General features: G+C 39.0%; 3 protein-coding genes across 4 annotated transcripts in view; 1 reads left to right on the forward strand and 2 right to left on the reverse strand.

Annotated features, from left to right (window-relative positions):
* The window catches only part of nit2 (nitrilase family, member 2), a 25,972-nt gene extending 20,485 nt beyond the window's left edge, over window positions 1-5,487 (reverse strand). The window contains exon 1 of the mRNA XM_048602490.1: window positions 5,308-5,487. The gene's annotated coding sequence lies outside the window, so the exon portion shown is untranslated. The remainder of the gene's footprint in view (window positions 1-5,307) is intronic.
* Window positions 5,488-5,494: 7 nt separating this feature from the next.
* LOC109934284 (histone H4) lies at window positions 5,495-6,488 on the forward strand. The gene has a single exon (XM_020533095.2). The coding sequence runs from the start codon at window positions 5,622-5,624 to the stop codon at window positions 5,931-5,933; it is 312 nt and encodes a 103-aa protein (XP_020388684.1). The 5' UTR covers window positions 5,495-5,621; the 3' UTR covers window positions 5,934-6,488.
* Window positions 6,489-14,248: 7,760 nt separating this feature from the next.
* Window positions 14,249-19,980, reverse strand: part of tbc1d23 (TBC1 domain family, member 23) — a 72,717-nt gene continuing 66,985 nt past the window's right edge. For both annotated transcript variants that reach the window (XM_048602493.1, XM_048602491.1), the window contains 4 exons: window positions 19,233-19,321; window positions 17,824-17,959; window positions 16,985-17,179; window positions 14,249-15,421 (listed from right to left, as the gene is read on the reverse strand). In XM_048602493.1, coding sequence (XP_048458450.1) covers window positions 15,340-15,421; window positions 16,985-17,179; window positions 17,824-17,959; window positions 19,233-19,321 — 502 coding nt within the window. In that variant the 3' untranslated portion in view covers window positions 14,249-15,339. The remainder of the gene's footprint in view (window positions 15,422-16,984; window positions 17,180-17,823; window positions 17,960-19,232; window positions 19,322-19,980) is intronic.

Consider the following 19,980-nt stretch of genomic DNA (forward strand, 5'->3'; position numbering starts at 1 on the left):
GCCAGGCAGCATCAGAGGAGTAGGAAAGTTGACATTTTGGGTGGGGAAACGTCAGCTTTCCTACTCCTCTGATGCTGCCTGGCCTGCTGTGTTCCTCTAGCTCCACACTGTGTTATCTCAAAAAACAACCATCGATGTGTTCTAAGCCCATTTTATAGCACTTGACCCAAAACCTTATATGCTTTGGCATTGCTAGTAAACATCTAAATATTTTAAATGTTATAATTATTTCTGCGTTTACCACCTTTGCAGGCAGTGAGTTCCAAATGCCCACCATCCTCTGAGTGATAACATTTTTCTTCACATCCCCTCTAGATATCCCGCCCTTATATTAAATTTACGCTCCCCATTACTGATCCATCCACCAAAGGGAAAAGCTCCTTCCTGTCTACCCTGTCTATGCCCTTCATAATTGTATACATCTCAAATAATATCCCTCTGTTCCTCTGCTCCTATGAAAACAACCCCAGTCCATCCAATCTCTCTTCATAACTAAAACTCTGCAGCCCAGGTAACAATCTGGTAAATCTCCTCTACATCCTCTCCAGTGCAATTACATCCCTCCTATAGTGTGGATTCCAGAACTGCACACAATACTCTAACTGTGCCCTAACCAACTTTTTATGCAGTTCAGTTCCAGCACAACCTCCCTGCTCTTAAACTCCATGACAACTAATAAAGACAAGCATTCCATATGCCTTCTTAACTACTTTATCTGTCCTGCTAGCCTAACAGACTAATTTGAAAGTAAAAAGCTTCCCAACCCATCAAACTCTAGAGAGAATATGAAGAACAAACAGGACTGGGTGCCTGGAGGAGATACAGAGAGATGTATGAAGAGAGGGAAATTCATGTAATTTTAGGAGAAATTATGATGCATTTGAACAATTCAACATGGATTAAGTCAAATGTCAGCTTTTAGCATTTAAAAGTAACCAAAATGTAATATTTTTATGTAAAAATTCAACATCCAGGACCAATGGATGCATTTGGAAAAATGCATGGGATCTTTATTAACCATGCTAATAATTCCAATTTCTCTTTAACAAAGCAACCTATTTTGATATTCTACTGTAATATATCAAAATATAAAGGCATTTAAGATAGAAGACAGTGATACAATTGATAACACAAATCAAACTTAGTTCGGATAAAACTCTTAGCCTGGTTAGATTTCATAAAAGCCAGTGAAATGATAAAAGAGCCATTATTACATTTTTACATTAATCTTAAAAAGCAAACTATATCAGATGAGCAGCCAATTAAATCTCCATATTTAAAAAGAAAATGTGAGGACTAGTTCAGAAAAGTGTAGGCCAATTAGTTTAATGGAGGTGAGAGGAAAGAGGATGAAAACATTCCTCAAAGATGTGTCAAAAAAAATTGGGAACTGAAAATAAAAGAGTACTCAGCACTGATTCAAAAAATGAAGATCATATTTGATCTACCTTATTGAATTCTTGCAAGTAACAGAATAGGTAATGAGTATGAGACATACACTTGGATTTTCAAAGAGCTTTCAATAGAGAATTCTGTAGTAGACTCATGTTTAAGATCAGAGGTCTGGGGCTGGATTTTACACACTCCAAATACTTACCTCTGAAGGTTTGAAGGTGGGGGTAGGGCACATAAAATCCTGTGGGTGGCCCACTGGCCACTTACTCTGTTTGATATTTTAGCTTGGAAAGCCTTCCCTTGGGCCTATTGACGACTTTATTTGGTATTGGCCATTTAAGGGTTTCTTCCTACTTTCACTATTGTACCAAAATAGAGATTGCTGTTCCCCAGTTCCGAGGAAGGGTCACTCCACCTGAAACGTTAACTCTGATTTCTCTCCACAGGTGCTGCCAAACCTGCTGAGCTTTTCCAGCAATCTCTATTTTTGTTTCTGATTTACAGCATCCACAGTTCTTTCATTTATTTTATTCATTATTGTAGCCATGGTGGGGAAGGCCCATGCCACCAGGGTAGCCTTACACTTAGCTGCTTTGCTTTTTGAAAGGTTATTGTGCAAGTAGGGTCCTCTTCTGGACCCTTTGCCACAAGGCCTTTCGAACCCAGGCTCCCAACCACTTGATGAGATTCCCAATGGACCCAAGCTCCTGAGCACTGGGCTACTGCTACCCCAAGGTGACGCGAGGACTACAGAGCTACCATCTATCTGATTGGCCAGCATCTAAGATGGGGATTTTCTGAATCTTTAAGCTGGGTGGAATAGCGCAAAAACTGAGAGCCCCATTAAATTCTGCTCTTGTGGTCAGGGTTCATGTAGACCATGGAAAGCAAGCTGAATACCAAACAGAAAGTAGGGGTTTACAGGTAATTATATGGTAAATCGAGAGAAGTAGTGTTTCACAACGATAGGTGCTGGAATATTGTTGTTGATGATTTATATAAACAATTTCAAAAATTGCAGAGAACACCAAATTGGGGCCTATAGTTGATATAGAGGGACTGAAACAAAATAAACATTAATAAACTTGCATAACAGTAAGATAATTTGGTGAATGGATTTCAATATAAGAAAGTAAGAAATAGGTCCTGAAGGAGACCTTTCAGCCCATTCAACATGATCGCTGATCATATATCTTAACCCCACTTTCCTGTCCACTCCCAACATTCCTTGTTTCCCTAAGATTTAAAAGCTATCAATCTTAGTCCTGAACATATTCAGCAACTGAGCATCCACAACTCTCTGAGGTAGATAATTCCAAAGATGTACAACCCTCTGAGTGAAGAAGTTTCTTAGCATCTCTGTCCTAAATAGGCTACCCTTTATTCTGCATTTGTGGCCTGGTTCCAGACTCAGCAGGTAGTGGACGCATCCTATCTATATCTACCCTATCACACTTTGTAAGAAATGTTAATGTTTCGATTAATCACCTCTCATTCTTTGAAATTCTGGAGAATAATAACCTATTCTCCTCAATCTTTCCTCATAAAACAATCCTGACCTCTCAGAATTTGTCTGGTGAACATGCATTACACTCCGTCTATGGAAAATATATCCTTCCTTAGATTAGAGGACCAAAACTCTACAGAATTCACCAAGACATTGCACCAAGACCTGATACATTACAGCAAGATCTCTTTCTGAAGTGTAGTAACCCTCAGGTTAAATTCAACAGCTGTCTTCTCACTCTCAAAGGAGACAGCAGTCTATGGTCCTCTGGGACTATGGCAACTTTTACTTTACTCCTGCACCTGAATCACACTGTGATTAACATCAACACACCATTTACTCTCCTTATTGACTGTTGCATCTATGTGCTTGCTTTTATTGGCTCATGAACAAGAACACCCAAGACCTTTTGGACAACAACACTTATCTACATCCAATAATTTAGCAAAAGCTCCGTATTTCTATTTTACCCATCAAAATGCTAATTTTGCATTTCTTTACATCATTTTCCATCTTCCAAATTCTTGCTTATTCACATAGCCCATTTTTCCCCTTGCATCTTACTCATAATTCACAATCATACCTAGTTATGTGCCATTAGCAAATTTGGAAATATTACAAATCCCCACATTTATTTAGCTGGTGACAAATGACAGCCTAGCTCTGAGACTTATGGTAACCCCACTGATAACAGCCTGCCTTCTTAAGAACGATGCACATATCCCTACTCTCTGTTTTCTCAACACATTGAAGTATACTACCTGAAATTGCACATGATCTAATTACAAAGTTCCTGTGTAGGACCTTATCAAAAGTCTTCTGATAATTTAAATATACTACACTCTGGATCTTTTTTTATGTTACAAGTGACATCTGCAAAAACAAAAAGTTTGGTAAACATGATTTGCCTTTTGTAGCATAGGCATAAGTGGCTGTTTTCAGGTTGGCAGGACATAAAGAGTGGTGTGCCCAGAGATCGGTGGTGGGATCTCAATATGTTTACAACTTTTATAAAGGAATTAGATGAAGATGTGGAAAGTATGGTTGCCAAATTTGCTGATGACACAAAGATAAGTAGGAAAGCAAATTGTGAAGAGGACACAAGGAGATTACGAAAAGGTAGAGGTACTTTAGAAGAGTAAGCAAAGGTTTGGCAATGGAGTATAATGTAGAAAGTGTGAAATTGTCCATATTGGTACTAAGAATTTTAAAAAGCATATATGTAAATGGTGAGAGATTTCAGAACTTTAAGATGCAGAGACATCTGGGCGTCCTCATGCAAAAAGAAACACAAAAGGTAAGTCTGCATTTACAGCAAGCAATAGGAAAGCTAATAGAATGTTGTCATTTTTTGAAAGGGGAATTGAATACAAAAATAGGGACAAAAACAGAAATTGTTAGAAAAGCTCAGCAGATCTGACAGCATCTGTGGACAGAAATCAGAGTTAACAATTTGGGTCGATTGACCCTTCCTGTCATGCACTGATGAAACCTCATCTGGAGTACTGCACTATTGGTCATCTTATATAAGGAAGGATGTAAATATATAGGATGCAGTTCAGAGAAGGTTTATTCAACTAATACCTGGCATAGGTATATTATTTCACGAGGAAAGGTTGAACAGGTTTGATTCCAACGAAGTTTAGAAGAATAAGAGATGGTTTGATTGTAATGAATTCTGACAGGTTTTAACAGATTAGATATGAAGCCATGTTTTATGGGAGATCGAGGGATTACTGTTCAAAACTCACGGATTGCCAATTTAAAAAGAGTTGGCGATTGTTTTTCTCTGAAAGTATTGTTAGTTTTTGGAACTTTCATCCTGAAAAGATAGCAGAAAGGAGGTCCTTGACTATTTTTAAGGTAGAGGTAGATAGACTATGTTACCATGGTTTGAAAGGTTATCAGGTTAGGCTGGAATATGGATTTGGTTACAACCAGGAGGTTGGGTGCCTGAATGGCCTACTCCTGATTCAGATGTTTGTAAATCAACGTTGATTCGGCACAATTTTACCATCCTTTTCTAAGTGTCCAGTTATCACATCCTTTATAATAGATTATAATAATATTTTCCCTACAACTGTTATGTCACGCAGTGTAGGAGAGCCCCATTGCAGGGCATCGCTGTACTACTTATTTGAAATAGCTCCTCAATCAGCCCCACAATTCTAAATTTTCTCCCTTCCAGCCAGTATTTATCCAATTTCCTCCTGCAAATAACTGAATCTATTGTCACCGACATTTTACACATTGCATTCCCGATTCATGCGTCCATGCGTTCTGATTTACACTTCCGACGCTTTCCTTAATTATCTTGAACCTGACCGATGGATACCCGAATGTTTCACCTACCGGATGTAGTTACCTATCTTCGCTTTCAAAAAAATCACTTAAAAATAACCAACCTGGACCAGACTAGGCAATGTACAAATCTCGCTTCTACAAAGTTTCCTTGTTTTTGATGACAATCCCGTATTTGTACGGTAGAAAACAAACTGGAAGGAAATTAGAAGTGAATTAATCGACTAACTATTTCCGGACAGAGCTGGAAATTGAATCATTCAAGGGGCGGGAGCATAGCCATGCGGTGACGTCACTATGGGTATTACACCCAGGTCCGCTTCAGCTCAAGATCTCTTCAGGAAGAAAGAACTTGTGTCTCAGTCTGCGGCTGTTGTTGTCGTTGGCTGGTTGATTAGAGAGTGTTTCTTTTTGCAGCATGTCGGGACGTGGTAAAGGCGGCAAGGGGCTGGGGAAAGGAGGCGCGAAGCGTCACCGCAAAGTGCTCCGAGATAACATCCAGGGGATCACCAAGCCTGCCATCCGCAGGCTGGCTCGCCGAGGCGGAGTGAAGAGAATTTCTGGCCTCATCTACGAGGAGACCCGAGGCGTCCTGAAAGTCTTCCTGGAGAACGTGATCCGAGACGCGGTCACTTACACCGAACACGCTAAAAGGAAGACGGTGACCGCCATGGATGTGGTGTACGCCTTGAAGAGACAAGGCCGCACTCTGTACGGCTTCGGTGGTTAAAAGGCCGTTCTAGCCCTCATTCAAGACGGACTTTGAGATAGTGTTTTTGTTTTTTGTTTAAACTTCAGCGGTAGAAGTGTTGGCTTCGGTAGTTCGCTTTGCTTGTGCTTCGGCGATTTTTGGGGTCCGTCTTGTTGGGGGTGTTGAAGAGATGTTAAGAGATCGTGGAGCTGTTGCTTCTGATTGGCTGGCTCGTAGTTTGAAAGTGGTCCAATAGGAATAGGCGGCATCTGCTATTCTTCATTTGCATATCGGCGTTGATAAATATAGTCGGTCCACACAACGTCTGTCACCTCCAGCTGCGCGTCCTCATTGTTTGTCTGACTTAGCCAAACCTCCTCCGCCCCAGCGTCTGGACTCGTCTCTTCTACAATCATGATTTGATTCCTGTCTGCTACAATGACTTCTTTGTTTGGTGACGAGTGCGGTGTTTTTCATCTTAACAATCTTTTTATGCATGCAGTGTAACTTTTTTTTGTTTCTTTTAATTCAATGACTATTCGTTTGACTTGAATCTTGTGCTCTTTTATTGCAATAAAAGATGAGCTCATTTTTTCCAAGTCTTTCTGCCTCAAGTTCTTCTCCTAGTCAGGTTGGTTATGACCTGATCCCGATGCGTTTCGAATCAAGTTAAGAATGAATCTCCCTCCTGAGCGTCACGGTAACTGCTTTGTTTCAATAGATGTTGTTAGACCTGAGTTTTTCCAGCCACTTGTTTTATTTTGTATCGATTGAAAGCGTACAGATTTTTATTTCAAGGATAATTTTTTGTTTGCCTTGTTGCTTTCTTCATCTTCTATCGAAGAAAATCTTTTATCCAGTGGCCTTGCTGTGTATTCATCTTGAAGTTGAACCAGTTACAACAATTCCAACCAATTACAGCAATTTAGAATATAGTCTTAAAGTATAAGAGGCCATTTAGTTCTAAACTAGATTTTGCAGTTATTTCTCTAACTGTCGATTCCCAACTGCACCTAGTCTTATTCTGGGTTGTAACTTCACACTAAACTAGCTAACGTCAAGGGATGATTGAGTAGAGATCTACTTTAAAAGCAACTTTGTTTGAATTCATTAAAAACTGCAACTGTTCAAACAGCAGTTGATAGTCCAATTAACTTATTGAACTATTACTGTAGTAGGCTTCCATTTTGTCATAATCAACTACCTTAAGTGTAATATTGTTTAAAGCAGGAGTACTTAGCAGTTTTGAGGAAGGGTCACTGGACCTGAAATGTTAACTGATTTTTCTTCAGATGCTGCCAGACCTGCTGAGCTTTTCCAACTTCTATGTTTTTTTTTCCCCCATGATTTACAGCATCTGCAGTTCTTCTGTGTTTTAAAGAGTATTTAGCTGTTTGTTGAATGTGAGAAGGAATGATGTGATGTTTCAACACTTACTGCAACTAATATATCAAGATAAGGAAACCTGTTGATCTGCCTACTGCCATCATCCAGCTTCTGAAAATGTATTCTATTGAACACTTTTTTTTCCCTTTTAATGTTGCCAGAGGTTGTGACTACAATATGTAGATAATGGGATCTATTGACATAAAAGATCTAATTTGCTGTACCTCCTAGGCTATTAGGCAGTTCTTTGCCTTGTTAGCATTCCAAAATGCACCAACACCTCGGATTAAATTCCATTTGCTGCCTCAGCCCACCTGACTGAATGCTTTTTCTGTAGCCTGACTTTCCTCCCTGCTATTTACCATCAAACTATAATGTCCTCTTTATTTGCTCACAGGATATGTGTTGCTATCTAATTCTCCAAAAAGAGAGTCATCCATATTCCAGAGGGTCTACAGTCAAATGTAGGCTGGATGAAGTAAACTTACTTCACTAAAAGGCATAGTAAATGATATGGGTTTTTGTCAATCAACAGCTGTTTCGTGGTCATTGTTAAACTCTCTAATTCCAGGTTGCTTATTGAATTCAAATTCCACTAGGCCATCACCTCCCCAAGTACCTCCTACATTAGAGTCTGGACAATGTAAACAGCAGGGGATCTAGATTGGAACCCTGTAGTACACCATAGTCTTTGACTTGGAGTCAATCAGCCTCTGCTTGCTGCCACCAAGCTAAGCTTTTTTTGGCTGTAATTTCATCTGGATTTTATTGGCTCTTGACCCTGTAACCAGTTTGCCTTGGAAGACCTTGTCGAAGTCCATGCAGATCAAATCAAGTGAATTACCATTATCCACACATCTGATCAACTTGCAAAATCCAATTAATTTTGGATGTGATCTTTCTTCTCTTCCTTTCTCTCTCTACCCCCCCACCCCCAATGAGGCTGTGTTGATTTTACCTTTGATTAATTCTTTCTCCTCCAAGTGTGAGGATTGTTCCCACTATTCCTGAATCATGGTACCTAATTAACTGCCCTCCAGCCCTTTGGCACTCCTGTGACCAGAGAGGACTTGGGACAGCACAGTGGTGCAGCTGTTAGCACTGCTGCCTCAGTGCCAGGGACCCAGGTTTAAGTCTGCCCTCTGGTGACTCACTGTGGAGTTTGCACGTTCTCCCTGTACCTGCGTGGGTTTCCTCCCACAGTCCAAAGTTGTGCAAGTGAGGTGGATTGGCCTTTTAAATTGGTCATAGCATCCAGGGATGTATAGGCTAGGTAGATTAAACATGGGAATGCAGAGTTCGAGATGGGGTGGGTTGCTCTTCAGAGGCTGTGTGCATTTGATGGGCCAAATGGCCTGCTTCCACACTGTGTAGGGAATTCTATGAAAACTTATGTCTGAGTCCTTGCAGTCTCTTGTGTATCAGCAGTTTTGGATACCTCCTGGGCCACTGGGTATTCTTTCAAGCCTGCTTAAAACTGCTCCATGCTAATTTGTTAAAGTGCTGTATCTCATCTTCTCCTGTCTCTAATTTTGAGACCTATGTTGGCCTTCTGTATGGAGAAAACTGTAAATATGCCACTTCAAACTTTAAAACTTCCTAGTGGTTGAGCAAACTCACCATAGTAATATTAAACAAAGAACTGTGGATGCTGGAGATCTGAAACACTGACAGAATTTCTGGAGAAACCAAACAGGTCTGGCAGCATCTGCAACAAGCAAAGAGTTAACATTGGTCCATTCTGAAAGGTCAGAGGATGTTCATCGTGCTGGGTGCTATTATAAAGGATAGACAGAATAGAAAAGGTGTAGTGCAGCTAGTAAGTTATGATAGAATGACTGACTGTGGTTAGAAAAGAATGTCTGGTAGTTTCTAGGTAGTTGGGCAATTAAAGTTTGTTACAAAAACAATCTATTGTCATGAATAGACTGGACCAATTAAAATGGCAAGTGATTTGGAAGACTAAATTACACAATGCATTTTGTGACCACTTCCTATAACAAGTGTGAAAATGATAAGCGACAAAACTATTTTAGGCTGGGTGTTGTGTAATAATGCAGAATTAGATAGTAATCTCAAAGATCTGCTGGGCAAAATGATAATACATTTATCTATAGTCAATTTGAAAATAATACCCTCATCTCAAACAAGAATCAGTCACCTATATAGGTCTGAGGGAAGAACCAGTAAATTGGAATGGGTATTCAAGGGAATATTTGAATATTTGGTTTTTTTTAAAAAATATTTAACAAAAGTATGTTCCACTGAAAAACAAGAAACATGGCAAAGAATAGCAGCAAGCCTAAGGAGCGGAGAGTTGTTTAAAAATCAAAGTTGATGTAAAAGGAACAGTAAATATAGTATACCTTGACTTCCAGAAGCCATTCAAGAAGATAGTGCACAGCATTGACTCCAGATACCATAAAATTTCAGTGATACCAGGTCAAACATAGACAAGATTACCACACATTGTCCTCTGTCCTCTGTGTGGAATAGTCTTGGAGGAAGCACTGAGGGTGACAAGAATACAGAATGTACTCAGGGTGAAGGATTTCAACATCCAACACCAAGGGCAGTTTGGCAGCAGTGAAACTAGTCAAGTCCTAAAGGATATCATTGGTAGACTAGGACTGTAGCAGGTGGTGAGGGAACCAACAAGAGGAAAAACATACTTGACCTTATTCTCACCAATCTGTCTGCTACAGAAGCAACTGTCCATAACAGTATTTGATAAAAGTGACTACCACTGGGAGATATAGTCCAGTCTTAACATTGGGAATACCTTAGATAGTGATGTGTGTTATTATCACTGTGCTAAAGTGGGGCAGACTTTGAACAGATCTAGCAACTCAAGACTGGGCATCAATGAGGTAGTGTGAGCTTTCAGCAGCAGAATCCTAATCTAATACAATCTGCAACCTCATGGCCTGGCATATCCCCCACTCAATCATTACCATCAAGTCAGGGGCATCAATGAAAAGTGCAGGAGTATATGTTAGGAGCAGCACCAGGCATACCTAAAAATGAAATGTTAGCCTCTTGAAGCTACAAGGCAGGACTACTTGTGGCCAAACAGCATATTCCGTAAGTGATAGAGCTAAACATAAGAAATAGGATAAAGAAAAGTCCATCTGGTCTCTCGAGCCTGCTCCACCATTCAAGAAGATCATGACTGACCCTTCCATGGACTCAGCTTCACTTACCCACCAACTCACCGTTACCCTTAATTCCTTTACTGTTCAAAAATCTAGCTCTGCCTTAAAACCATTCAAAGAGATAGCCTCAACTGCTTTACTAGGCAGGGAATTCCACAGTTTCACAACCCTTTTTCGATGTAGAAGTTCCACCTCAACTCTGTCCTAAATCTGCTCCCTGTTATTTTGAGGCTGTGCCCCCTTTTTCTAGTTTCATCCGCCAGTGGAAACAACCTCCTTGCTTCTATCATCTATTCCCTTCATTATTTTCAATGCTTATGAGATGGTCCAATGAGATCCCTTCATTCTTCTAAATTCCAATGAGTATAGGTTAGATGGGCTTCAGATTGGTTTCACAGGTCAGCGCAACATCGAGGGCTGAATGGCCTGTACTGCGCTGTTATGTTCTATGTTCCAGCAATGAAGGACAATATTTCACTTGCCTTCTTAATTACCTGTTACACCTGCAGACCAAGTTGTTGTGATTTATGCACAAGGACATGCAGGTGCCTCTGCACAGCAGCATACTGCAATTTTTCAGCATTTGAATAATGATCCATTTTGCTGTTATTCCTACCAAAATGAGTAACATCACATTTACCAACATTGTACTCCATCTTCCAGTCCCTTGCCTACTCGCTTAACCCATCTATATCCCTTTGTGTCCTCTGCAGTTTGCTCTCTATCATCGGTCTCATCTGCAAACTTTGACACACTAAACTTAGTCCCCCAACTCCAAATCACCTATATAAATTGTAAACAACTGCTGTCCCAACACTGATCCCGGAGGCATACCACTAACCACTGATCACCAAAAACACTCATTTATCCTTACTCTTTGTGTTAACAAATCCTCTATCTATGCCAATACATTACCCGTCACATCGTGCACCCTTATCTTATGCACCAGTCTTTTGTGTGACAACTTGTCGAATGCCTTCTGGAAATCCAAATACACCACATCCACCTGTTCCATTGTCCACTGTGCTTGTAATATTCTCAAAAACTTCCAGTAAATAAGTTAAACATAACCTACCTTTCACGAACCCACACTGCATCTGCCCAATGGCAAAATTTCTATTGGATGTCTTCTGTAATGAAAGAACGAAGCATTTTTGATTCAAAAACCAACAGATCGGATCTAAGTTCTGTAGTCCTGCCCATTTGTGAATGATGGGTGGACAATTAAACAATTCACAGCAATCTTCAGACAGAAATGTTGAGTAGTTGCTCCATCTCCTCCAGAGATCCTCAGCAGTGCAGGTACCAGTCTTTAGTCAATTTAATTCACTCCACGTGATAACAAGAAATGGTTGGAGGCACTAGGTAGAATCAGAGTCATAGAATTCCTGCAGTGTAGAAGCAGGCCATTCAGCCCATCAAGTCCACAGTGACCCTTCAAAGAGCAACCCATCCGGACACAACCCCCTACCCTACATTTCCCATGGCCCATTCACCTAACCTACTTATCTTTGGACTGTGGGAGGATACTGGAGTACCTGGAGGAAACCCATGCAGACACAGGGAGAACGTGCAAATTCCACACTGAGTTGTCCGAGGGTGGAATCGATCCTGGTTCCCTGGCACTGCAAGGCAGCAGTACTAACCACTGAGCCACCATGCTGCCAGATACTGGGTCCTGACAACTTTCTGGTAACAATGCTGATGACTTGTACTCCAGAACTTGCATCATTCCTAGCCAAGCTGTTACTGTACAGCTACATGTCAGGGATTGACTCTATGAAGAGCAAAATTGCTCAGGTTTGTCCTGTACACAAAAAGCAGGACAAATCCAATCTAGCCAATGACTGCCCCGTCAGTCTACTCTCGATCGTCAGTAAAGTGATAGAAGAGGACATCGATAGAGCTATCCAGCAGCTCCTACGCAGTAACACCCTGCTCCGTGAAACCATTTGGATTCTGCCAGGGCTACTCAGCTCTTGACCTCATTACAGCCCTGGTTCAAACATTCCACTTCTTTCTACACAGATGATGCCTGACCTGCCAAGTGTTTCTTGCATTTTCAGTGCAATTAGATGCATTAAGCTAGGCTTGCTAACTCACCTCACCCAGACGGAAGGGAATGTGTGTACACTGGTGGGGGGTGGCATTCTCAGCAGTGCCTCTACATTTTCTACGGGTGGCCCCTTGAAGCATAATCTGACCAGAAGAAGGTCTACAGAAGAAATTCAGTGAGGCAGAACAGGAAAGCCACCACAACAAACTGAAACAAAACCTACATAAAGCAAACTGAATGTCTTTTTGCTCAAGAGTAGTGCAGTCAGGTAAGGGCTGTCAGAGAAAATGCCCACCCTTCTACCACAGCACCAGACTTGTACTACTCCATGAGAGATCAGACACAGCTCACCTTTCAACATGCAAACTTGATGCAGAAAACAATGGTAGGGCTTGCCCTGTTGGAGATGGGTAGGAATGTCACTTTATACTCGATGGATAATTTTGATATATGCAAATGAATGGTGACATTATCTTATCTTTATCTATGATTAGGCTTGCTTTGGGCTGGAGGGTGAAGGGAGGGTTAACTTGTACAAACCTGGGAGGCATTTGATAGTACCTAGTTGAACTGCCGTTTATAAAACAAAGACTCGCATGTTCAAAAATGTAAATTTCTTTATTTCTTCTTGATCTAGGATGATGGCAGTAATTCTCATATGATACAGATGATTAAAATTTGATTTCAGCAATGTCAAGATTTGTAACTATATACAGTATTCAATACTACCCCAAGTAAAACATTGACAATCAGCTATTCCCAAATATTCTGTTTGCCAAAACTGATGGATTACGTTGGCACAGGATCTATAGTATATGCAAAGAAACAGTCAGTCCTGTGATTATTATATCTTCAGAAGGCAAAAGATACCAGAACAGAAGACTGAAGTTACATGATGCTGTACACTTTTCTTAAAGTTAACCACCAAACTACAATGGTTAATTTTGTGATATTTTAAAAGGTTGTGGAATTAAAAAGTGACAAACATTGCAAAGTTAAGTTTGTACATCTGAAATGCTTTATTTTATGAAAAACTTGTTTGTTTGCTTTCTTCATTAGGTAGCCATGATGTAGAGGTGCCGTTATTGGACTGGGGTAGACAAAGCTTTTGGAACATAGCACCTAATGAAGGGGCATGATCTGAGAGCTTGTGATTTCAAATAAACCTGGTGTCGTGAGAGTTCTGACTTTCTTCATTAGAGCATGGGAACCTCATGGTGGAACAGCTCCACAGCAGCGAAGCACCCACTGATACTTTGATCAAATGGTTATTATTCATAGTATGACTTGAGAAAATAAGTGACAGCAAGCCACATGACCACGATAGTCATCACAGTTGAGCTCGGTCTTATGTTTAAATATTGTTCACAGACCTGGAACTCCACAATCACTACATGCAGATTTGGCTTGTTTTGCTCTACTTGGCTTCCAACTAACTTAGCACTGATTCAAACAGGTCAGTTAATCAGCAAACCTACTGAGTTATTAATCAAAGCTGTTCATCTAGTTCTACATGACTTAGGAAACTCACTCATCTGGTCAGTTCCCATAGAACTAGTTTCCAGCAGCATCTTCTCTTAGGAAATGTTTATCTCCGTCAAGAAGCTGAGGATTCAAATTCAGTTACTGAAAAGTACCATGTTGTAACTGCAGAAACAACCAAGGTAATTAGTGAAATATCATTGATTAAAAATTCATTTCTGATTCAACAGAGATTGTAAAGTTCACAAAAAGTTTCACACAGGTAAGAAAAAAGCTGAAGAGGATCAAGTTGGTTTTATTTTAAAAAACACAGTCTCTATGGATAACAAAAATATGTTTATAGCAGGCATGCAAGAAGGATAAAGCCAGTAAACATGTAACTGTTGACACTAAACAATTTTGACAGGGAAGAATAGCCATATCATTCAATTTGAACAGAATGAAGTCAAAAACTGAATTTCTTTGGGTAATCTCATATTAAGCTTGTGCAAACACATTTATTGTAAATACTGTAGTAAGTCAGCCATTAATACTCTGAAATTACAGTAGTTTGTAAACCAGAAATTCCCAACATTACCCTTTTGGAATGCAAAATACTGGGTGGGTTAGATTATACTGTGCACAGTTTTAAGTGACAGATAATTAATTGCAAAAATGAAGATTAAATTCTCCCAGTTTATTTACAGCTGTGTTTCATAAACAGCAATAGGTGGCATACCGTAACACAAATTTATTTTTACACTCATTTACTGAAAATGACATTACTGAAGTAGGCACAAAGTAAAAGTTGCAACAGAAATTTCACAGGGGAACAGAACTTCAGGGACAGCATGACCTGAATACGCCTTTTACAAGTGCATATTTATGCTAAAAGCCTGGTGGAAACAGTATTAGTACTTTAGTATTGTATTAAAAGATGTTGTTTCAAATTAAGGTGCTTAAACATAAACATCCAAGGTAAAGATTGTTATTTCTACACATTGATTATTAAATCTAAGGGGAATATGTTAGCCATTAAGGAAACTTCATATCAAACGATTTGAAAAAAAAACAAATACCTGTATTAACAATTATAAGTTAAGAATATTCAAATGCACCAAACATTTTGCCTTCAACATAAGTTTGCCTTTTAGGAGTTTAGTTCTCAAAGAAAGTTCAAATTCTTAGATAATTCCCAGTTTGCTGTGCACCAAACAACAGAATGTTATGGAACAACCTACAAATCTGTATCAGTTGAGTCAAACTCCAGATGTTCTGCTACAAACAGAACTTCTGGTGGGTTAATCATCCAAAGAGAAATGTCCATCATCTTTTGTGTTCTCAGTCTCTTAAGCTTTTGAAGGCAACGTCTTGAGTTGTTTGTTTATCAGCTTTCTAATGCATCAAGGACTTTCATGATCTGCTGTTTTATGGCTTTAGTTGCATCTCCTGCATTTGGTATCAAATACCTGAAGAAAAATATTGAAAACAAAACTCGTAAATATCTGACAACTCGGCATTAATAAGCATAATTTAAAAGGAGTGCCACGTTTGAAAACCTGACTGATGTTCAAATTTTGTTTCCCTTACTCTCATGGTATACAGTGACGCTTGTATAGTAAATAATTGAACCATAGAATTCTCCCAGTGTAGAAGGAGGCCATCATAGTCTTTGTGTCCCTTTGGAAATCCAGATAAACGGTACTTCTGATTGGTCAATTTAAGAAATGAGTCATGGACACAGTAACTGAACATATGTTATCAATGCTCAAATTCACATGGCATATTATTTTACTAGTGACTGTGCAAAGATAGGATGAAAACTAGATTGTGCAAGTGTTTTTAGTGGCTGTGAATGTTTTGTTTTTGATTGTGGAATGCTGGTGGAGGTTTGTTATATAAATATACATGAAGCATATTTAGCTATTGTGAATGTGATCAAGGTGTTTTTGATTACAATTAAAGGATGCAGTTAAAGCCATGTTGTCATGTCCAAACCTGTGGCTAAGTCACCAATTTCTATTGGACAACAGAGTCTTAGAAAGTCACAAACTAGTGTTACCAGATCTGGAACTGCCAGCCCCACCCAGTGCTCCTGGAGCCGTGCCCTTATACCAAAGCTTTAAAAAGGATTTAAAAACATTTTATACTTTTCAGAGAAAAATGAAGTGAGTTGTCAAACTTATTCTACTGGTAAAAATTTCAGAACATGAATTAAATGGTACATAAGAACTTAAGAAATAGGAGCAGGAGTAGGCCCTCTGGTCCATCCAGCCTGCTCCACCATTCAGTAAGATCACGGCTGATCTTCTCATGGACTCAGCTCCACTTACCCGCCTGCTCACCATAACCTTTAATTCCTTTACTGTTGAAAAATCTACTTTTGCCTTAAAAACATTCAAAAAAGGTAGACTCAACTGCTTCACTGGGCAGAGAATTCCACAGATTCACAACCCTTTGGATGAAGAAGTTCCTCTTCAACTCAGTCCTAAATCTGCTCCCTCTTATTTGAGTCTATGGCCCCTAGTTCTAGTTCCTAAGAAATTAATTAACTAATTCAGTCACTGCATCAGTGGCCTTCATGTGACGTAGTGCCTGGTGTGTAACAGTGCTCCCCACCCCATCAAAATTCAAAACAACCCATTCTCTAGCTCAATGTGAACAACACCATAGTATGCCCATTGAGACACTGTTACAAAATTAAGGTAAAAATACCATTAGCTTAAGGACTGTGCACCTTAGTTTGATTAGGAATATACAAAAATAAATCAAGTAATGTTACTTTGCCCACAGTTTCTGTTACGTGCTGTGTGTTGACTTTTTTATTCTACTTTTCAATATGCTACCTACTGGAGAGTTCACAAGGTAGGAAACCTTTCAAACGTGGCCCAGGAAGTGAGTTTCTTAAGATTTGTGTAAATAAAAAGCATACCCAACACTTCAGGAAAACTAACTCTACCACTTTAAATGAACATTTCGAGCACAAGAGTTGGAAACATGTTTACTTGGCATCAGCAAATTTATAATCTTACCTTTCCACAGCCAAGATCTCTACTGGTGAGGCATTACTGTTTCCAAATTTAAACGTAATTAGCTCTGGGTGCTTTTTCTTGGACGTAATTTTCACCATTGAGGTCAGGGCCTGCCGTGATTGAATGTAAGCAAATCCTTTTCGAGATGGCATTTCTCGCAAACAGTACATGTGAGTTGCTGTTACCAGAAGGTGACTAAAAAGAAGTAAAAAAAATTATCTGTTATGTTCTGAGCATCCAATCTGTTTTATCCTGGAAATAATGATTTACAACCTACTCCAGTAATTTGAAGGGTTAATAAAAGCTTATGCATTTAGGCAATTTATTCTGAGATGGGTTAGAATACAATGAGTTAAAATGATTGCAAGAGCATTTTACAGTAGTGGCATAGACTATTCAGTCTAACGGGTCTACATTTGACAGAGGCTCTTCAAAATGAATCCATCAATTCACCATACAAGATCACTCTGATGTTATCAATGCTAACCAGCAACAATACTACATATCTGTATTGATGACATGCGCCAGCCCTCCCAAGACTAGTGCAACTGAGAATTGGGCATGAATGAGCGATGATTTGACATTTCTTGACCTATGTCAAATATATCAAAACTCTTCTTTAACATAAACTCAGACATCACAGTGAATAACTTTGTAATCATGAGTTTAAAGAGACTCATCATGATACAGTCGTTAAAGTGTAGTGCAAAAGGCATCAAATCCTTTATGAATGTAGACATTAAAAGGTCTTAAATAAGATGTATGCATTTTGATGTAGATATGTGTCATTTTCAAAGTGCCTAAAATGCAACTGAACTTGTAGATTTGCCATTACATACCTTGGAAACATATGTCCTGTTTCTTTCACCTCATCACATGGAAAGTGGTATTTAACATCAGGCTTGTTCACCCATGTCTGAATATTCACCATCTCCTTCCGATCATCATCGGACATAGAAGAACTGTCAATTTCATCTGTTAAAACAAAATGGACAGAAAGGTCTAACGATGAATGTACTCTTTAAAATGCAAAGAACCATGAAGAATATTTCTAATTAGCAATCTGTACATAATTCTGGTTGTGTCTGAAAGTAAAGCTACATGTGTAAATGTCACGCAGTACCAATAGAATCTGTTATATAAACAACGAAAACTTGAATTTGGTATCTATCGCTAAGGATCAAATTTTATTCTATTTTTTCTTATATAGAATGTAGAATACAACAGGAGCCCAGTCATTAAGCCAGTGCCAGTTTTGAGAAGTTCATCTAAGATGGGCTTGAAACGCTGCTCTCTTCTCCTTACCGCATTCCCAATTCAGTTGCACCTTCAACAGAAAGCGGTAATGACATTGGAATCTGCATCCTCTCAGCCCAAGCAAGAACCCATTCAATGAATGAATAGAAAAAGGGTTTCAGAGTCCTATCTATTCATTTATTTCCAAATTGGAAGACACAATTTCCAACATTTGAATATAAAATGATCTTTATGAAATGCAAATGACAAATCAGTAAAGGTAGCCGAGAGGACCCAAACTCAAAAGCATTTTGTTTTTTCTCAGCAAAGCAAGTGAGATTGAAAGTTTGATTACTATGTAGAGCATCATGTTACTTGTGGAAGTAAACCAGAGTAAAGAATGGAACGTGGCAGTTTTTATCTTTGATCTGTATTGACTCAGTTAATTTGATACAAAACAGCTGATAGAATGTTACCAATAGTTTTGATGTTCATGGGCTAAGATGATTAAAGCAAGAAAGTTATTGCTTGCAATTTCTATTCAGTGTGCTCTCATTGGAAATGGGGACACAATTTGTGTAGCTAGGTACAGTGCTCTCAAAAACAGCAGGCCATCACTCCTTGTCTTGCTCATATGCGAAAGGTCACTTGCCCAATTTATCTGAAGACTGCTGTTGCCAATGAAGCCATTTGACGCTATTTTTCAAATTCTTCCTTTATCACATAAATAAGATTTCACCAAAATGCATGGGTTAACCTGCCAGACTTAAGAGGCATATGAACAGACGAAGCAATTACAGTTGAAACACAAATGCAAGTTTGAACCACCCTCCCAGCAAATTACCAAAACACTATTTTAACTCCAAATATATTTTTGGGCTGAAGTCTGTTAAAAAAAAGGAAAAAAAAATCTCAAACTTGAATCAAATGTTCTGACCGATATTCCAAATTGAAAACAGCAGTTAGAATGTCTGATATTAAACGGTGAACTTGCAGTTATGAATTTAATTACCTGTATCATACTCCTCTTCATCTGCAATACTGAAGACAGGCTTTACCCCCCGATAGGGTTTTCCTACCCTGTCACTGCTGCTCACATGCCTGAGTAAGATCAAAATCCAAAAACTTCAGTACAAGTTGTATTAGTCACAGAACATTCAAAGTGTTAAACTAATCAAATGCCTTCAACAATATTCCCTGCATATTGAAAACCACAATCCTCCACAAATAAACTGATCATCATAAAGGCTATGGTTTTAGAAAAAAGGAACACATTTTAACAAAATCAAATTTAAACTGTATCTAAATAGAGGAGTTAATTTAGCATTTAGTTGTTTTGTGAAAGAATTTTTCAAATTTAAAAAGGTGTTATTAGTTGCATACTCCAAGATTTTTAGATCACCTTGCATTTTTACCAAAGTGTAGATGCTTCTGAATAAGTTACGGTGTTAGGTTGGGAGAAGGTGATCAACACTAGGATGTAAAAATGGGGAAGCGTGAAGACCTTTCATAAAGAATTTGGAAATAAGTTTCACTTTTTCACTGAAAATCAGAGAAAAGAATAATCCCTTGGTTGGTAGTTGAAAAAGAACTGGTTTCCTGCTATACTACAGCTGTGTTAACAACTATTTTTACGAGAAGACATTTTCTTAACTACTGTTGATACAAATGACCTCTCAAGTAAATGAATTTCCATAAATCTTACATGATTTCAAACCCATATTTATTAGAATACGCTCAGGATGTATTAAACTGTATTA

The sequence above is a fragment of the Rhincodon typus genome, chromosome 11, assembly GCF_021869965.1.
Source record: "Rhincodon typus isolate 14 chromosome 11, sRhiTyp1.1, whole genome shotgun sequence".
Taxonomy (NCBI): domain Eukaryota; kingdom Metazoa; phylum Chordata; class Chondrichthyes; order Orectolobiformes; family Rhincodontidae; genus Rhincodon; species Rhincodon typus.

What these genes read in the sequence shown, in the direction of transcription:
- LOC109934284 (XM_020533095.2), top strand. Translation starts at nt 5,622, where the DNA reads ATGTCGGGACGTGGTAAAGGCGGCAAGGGGCTGGGGAAAGGAGGCGCG.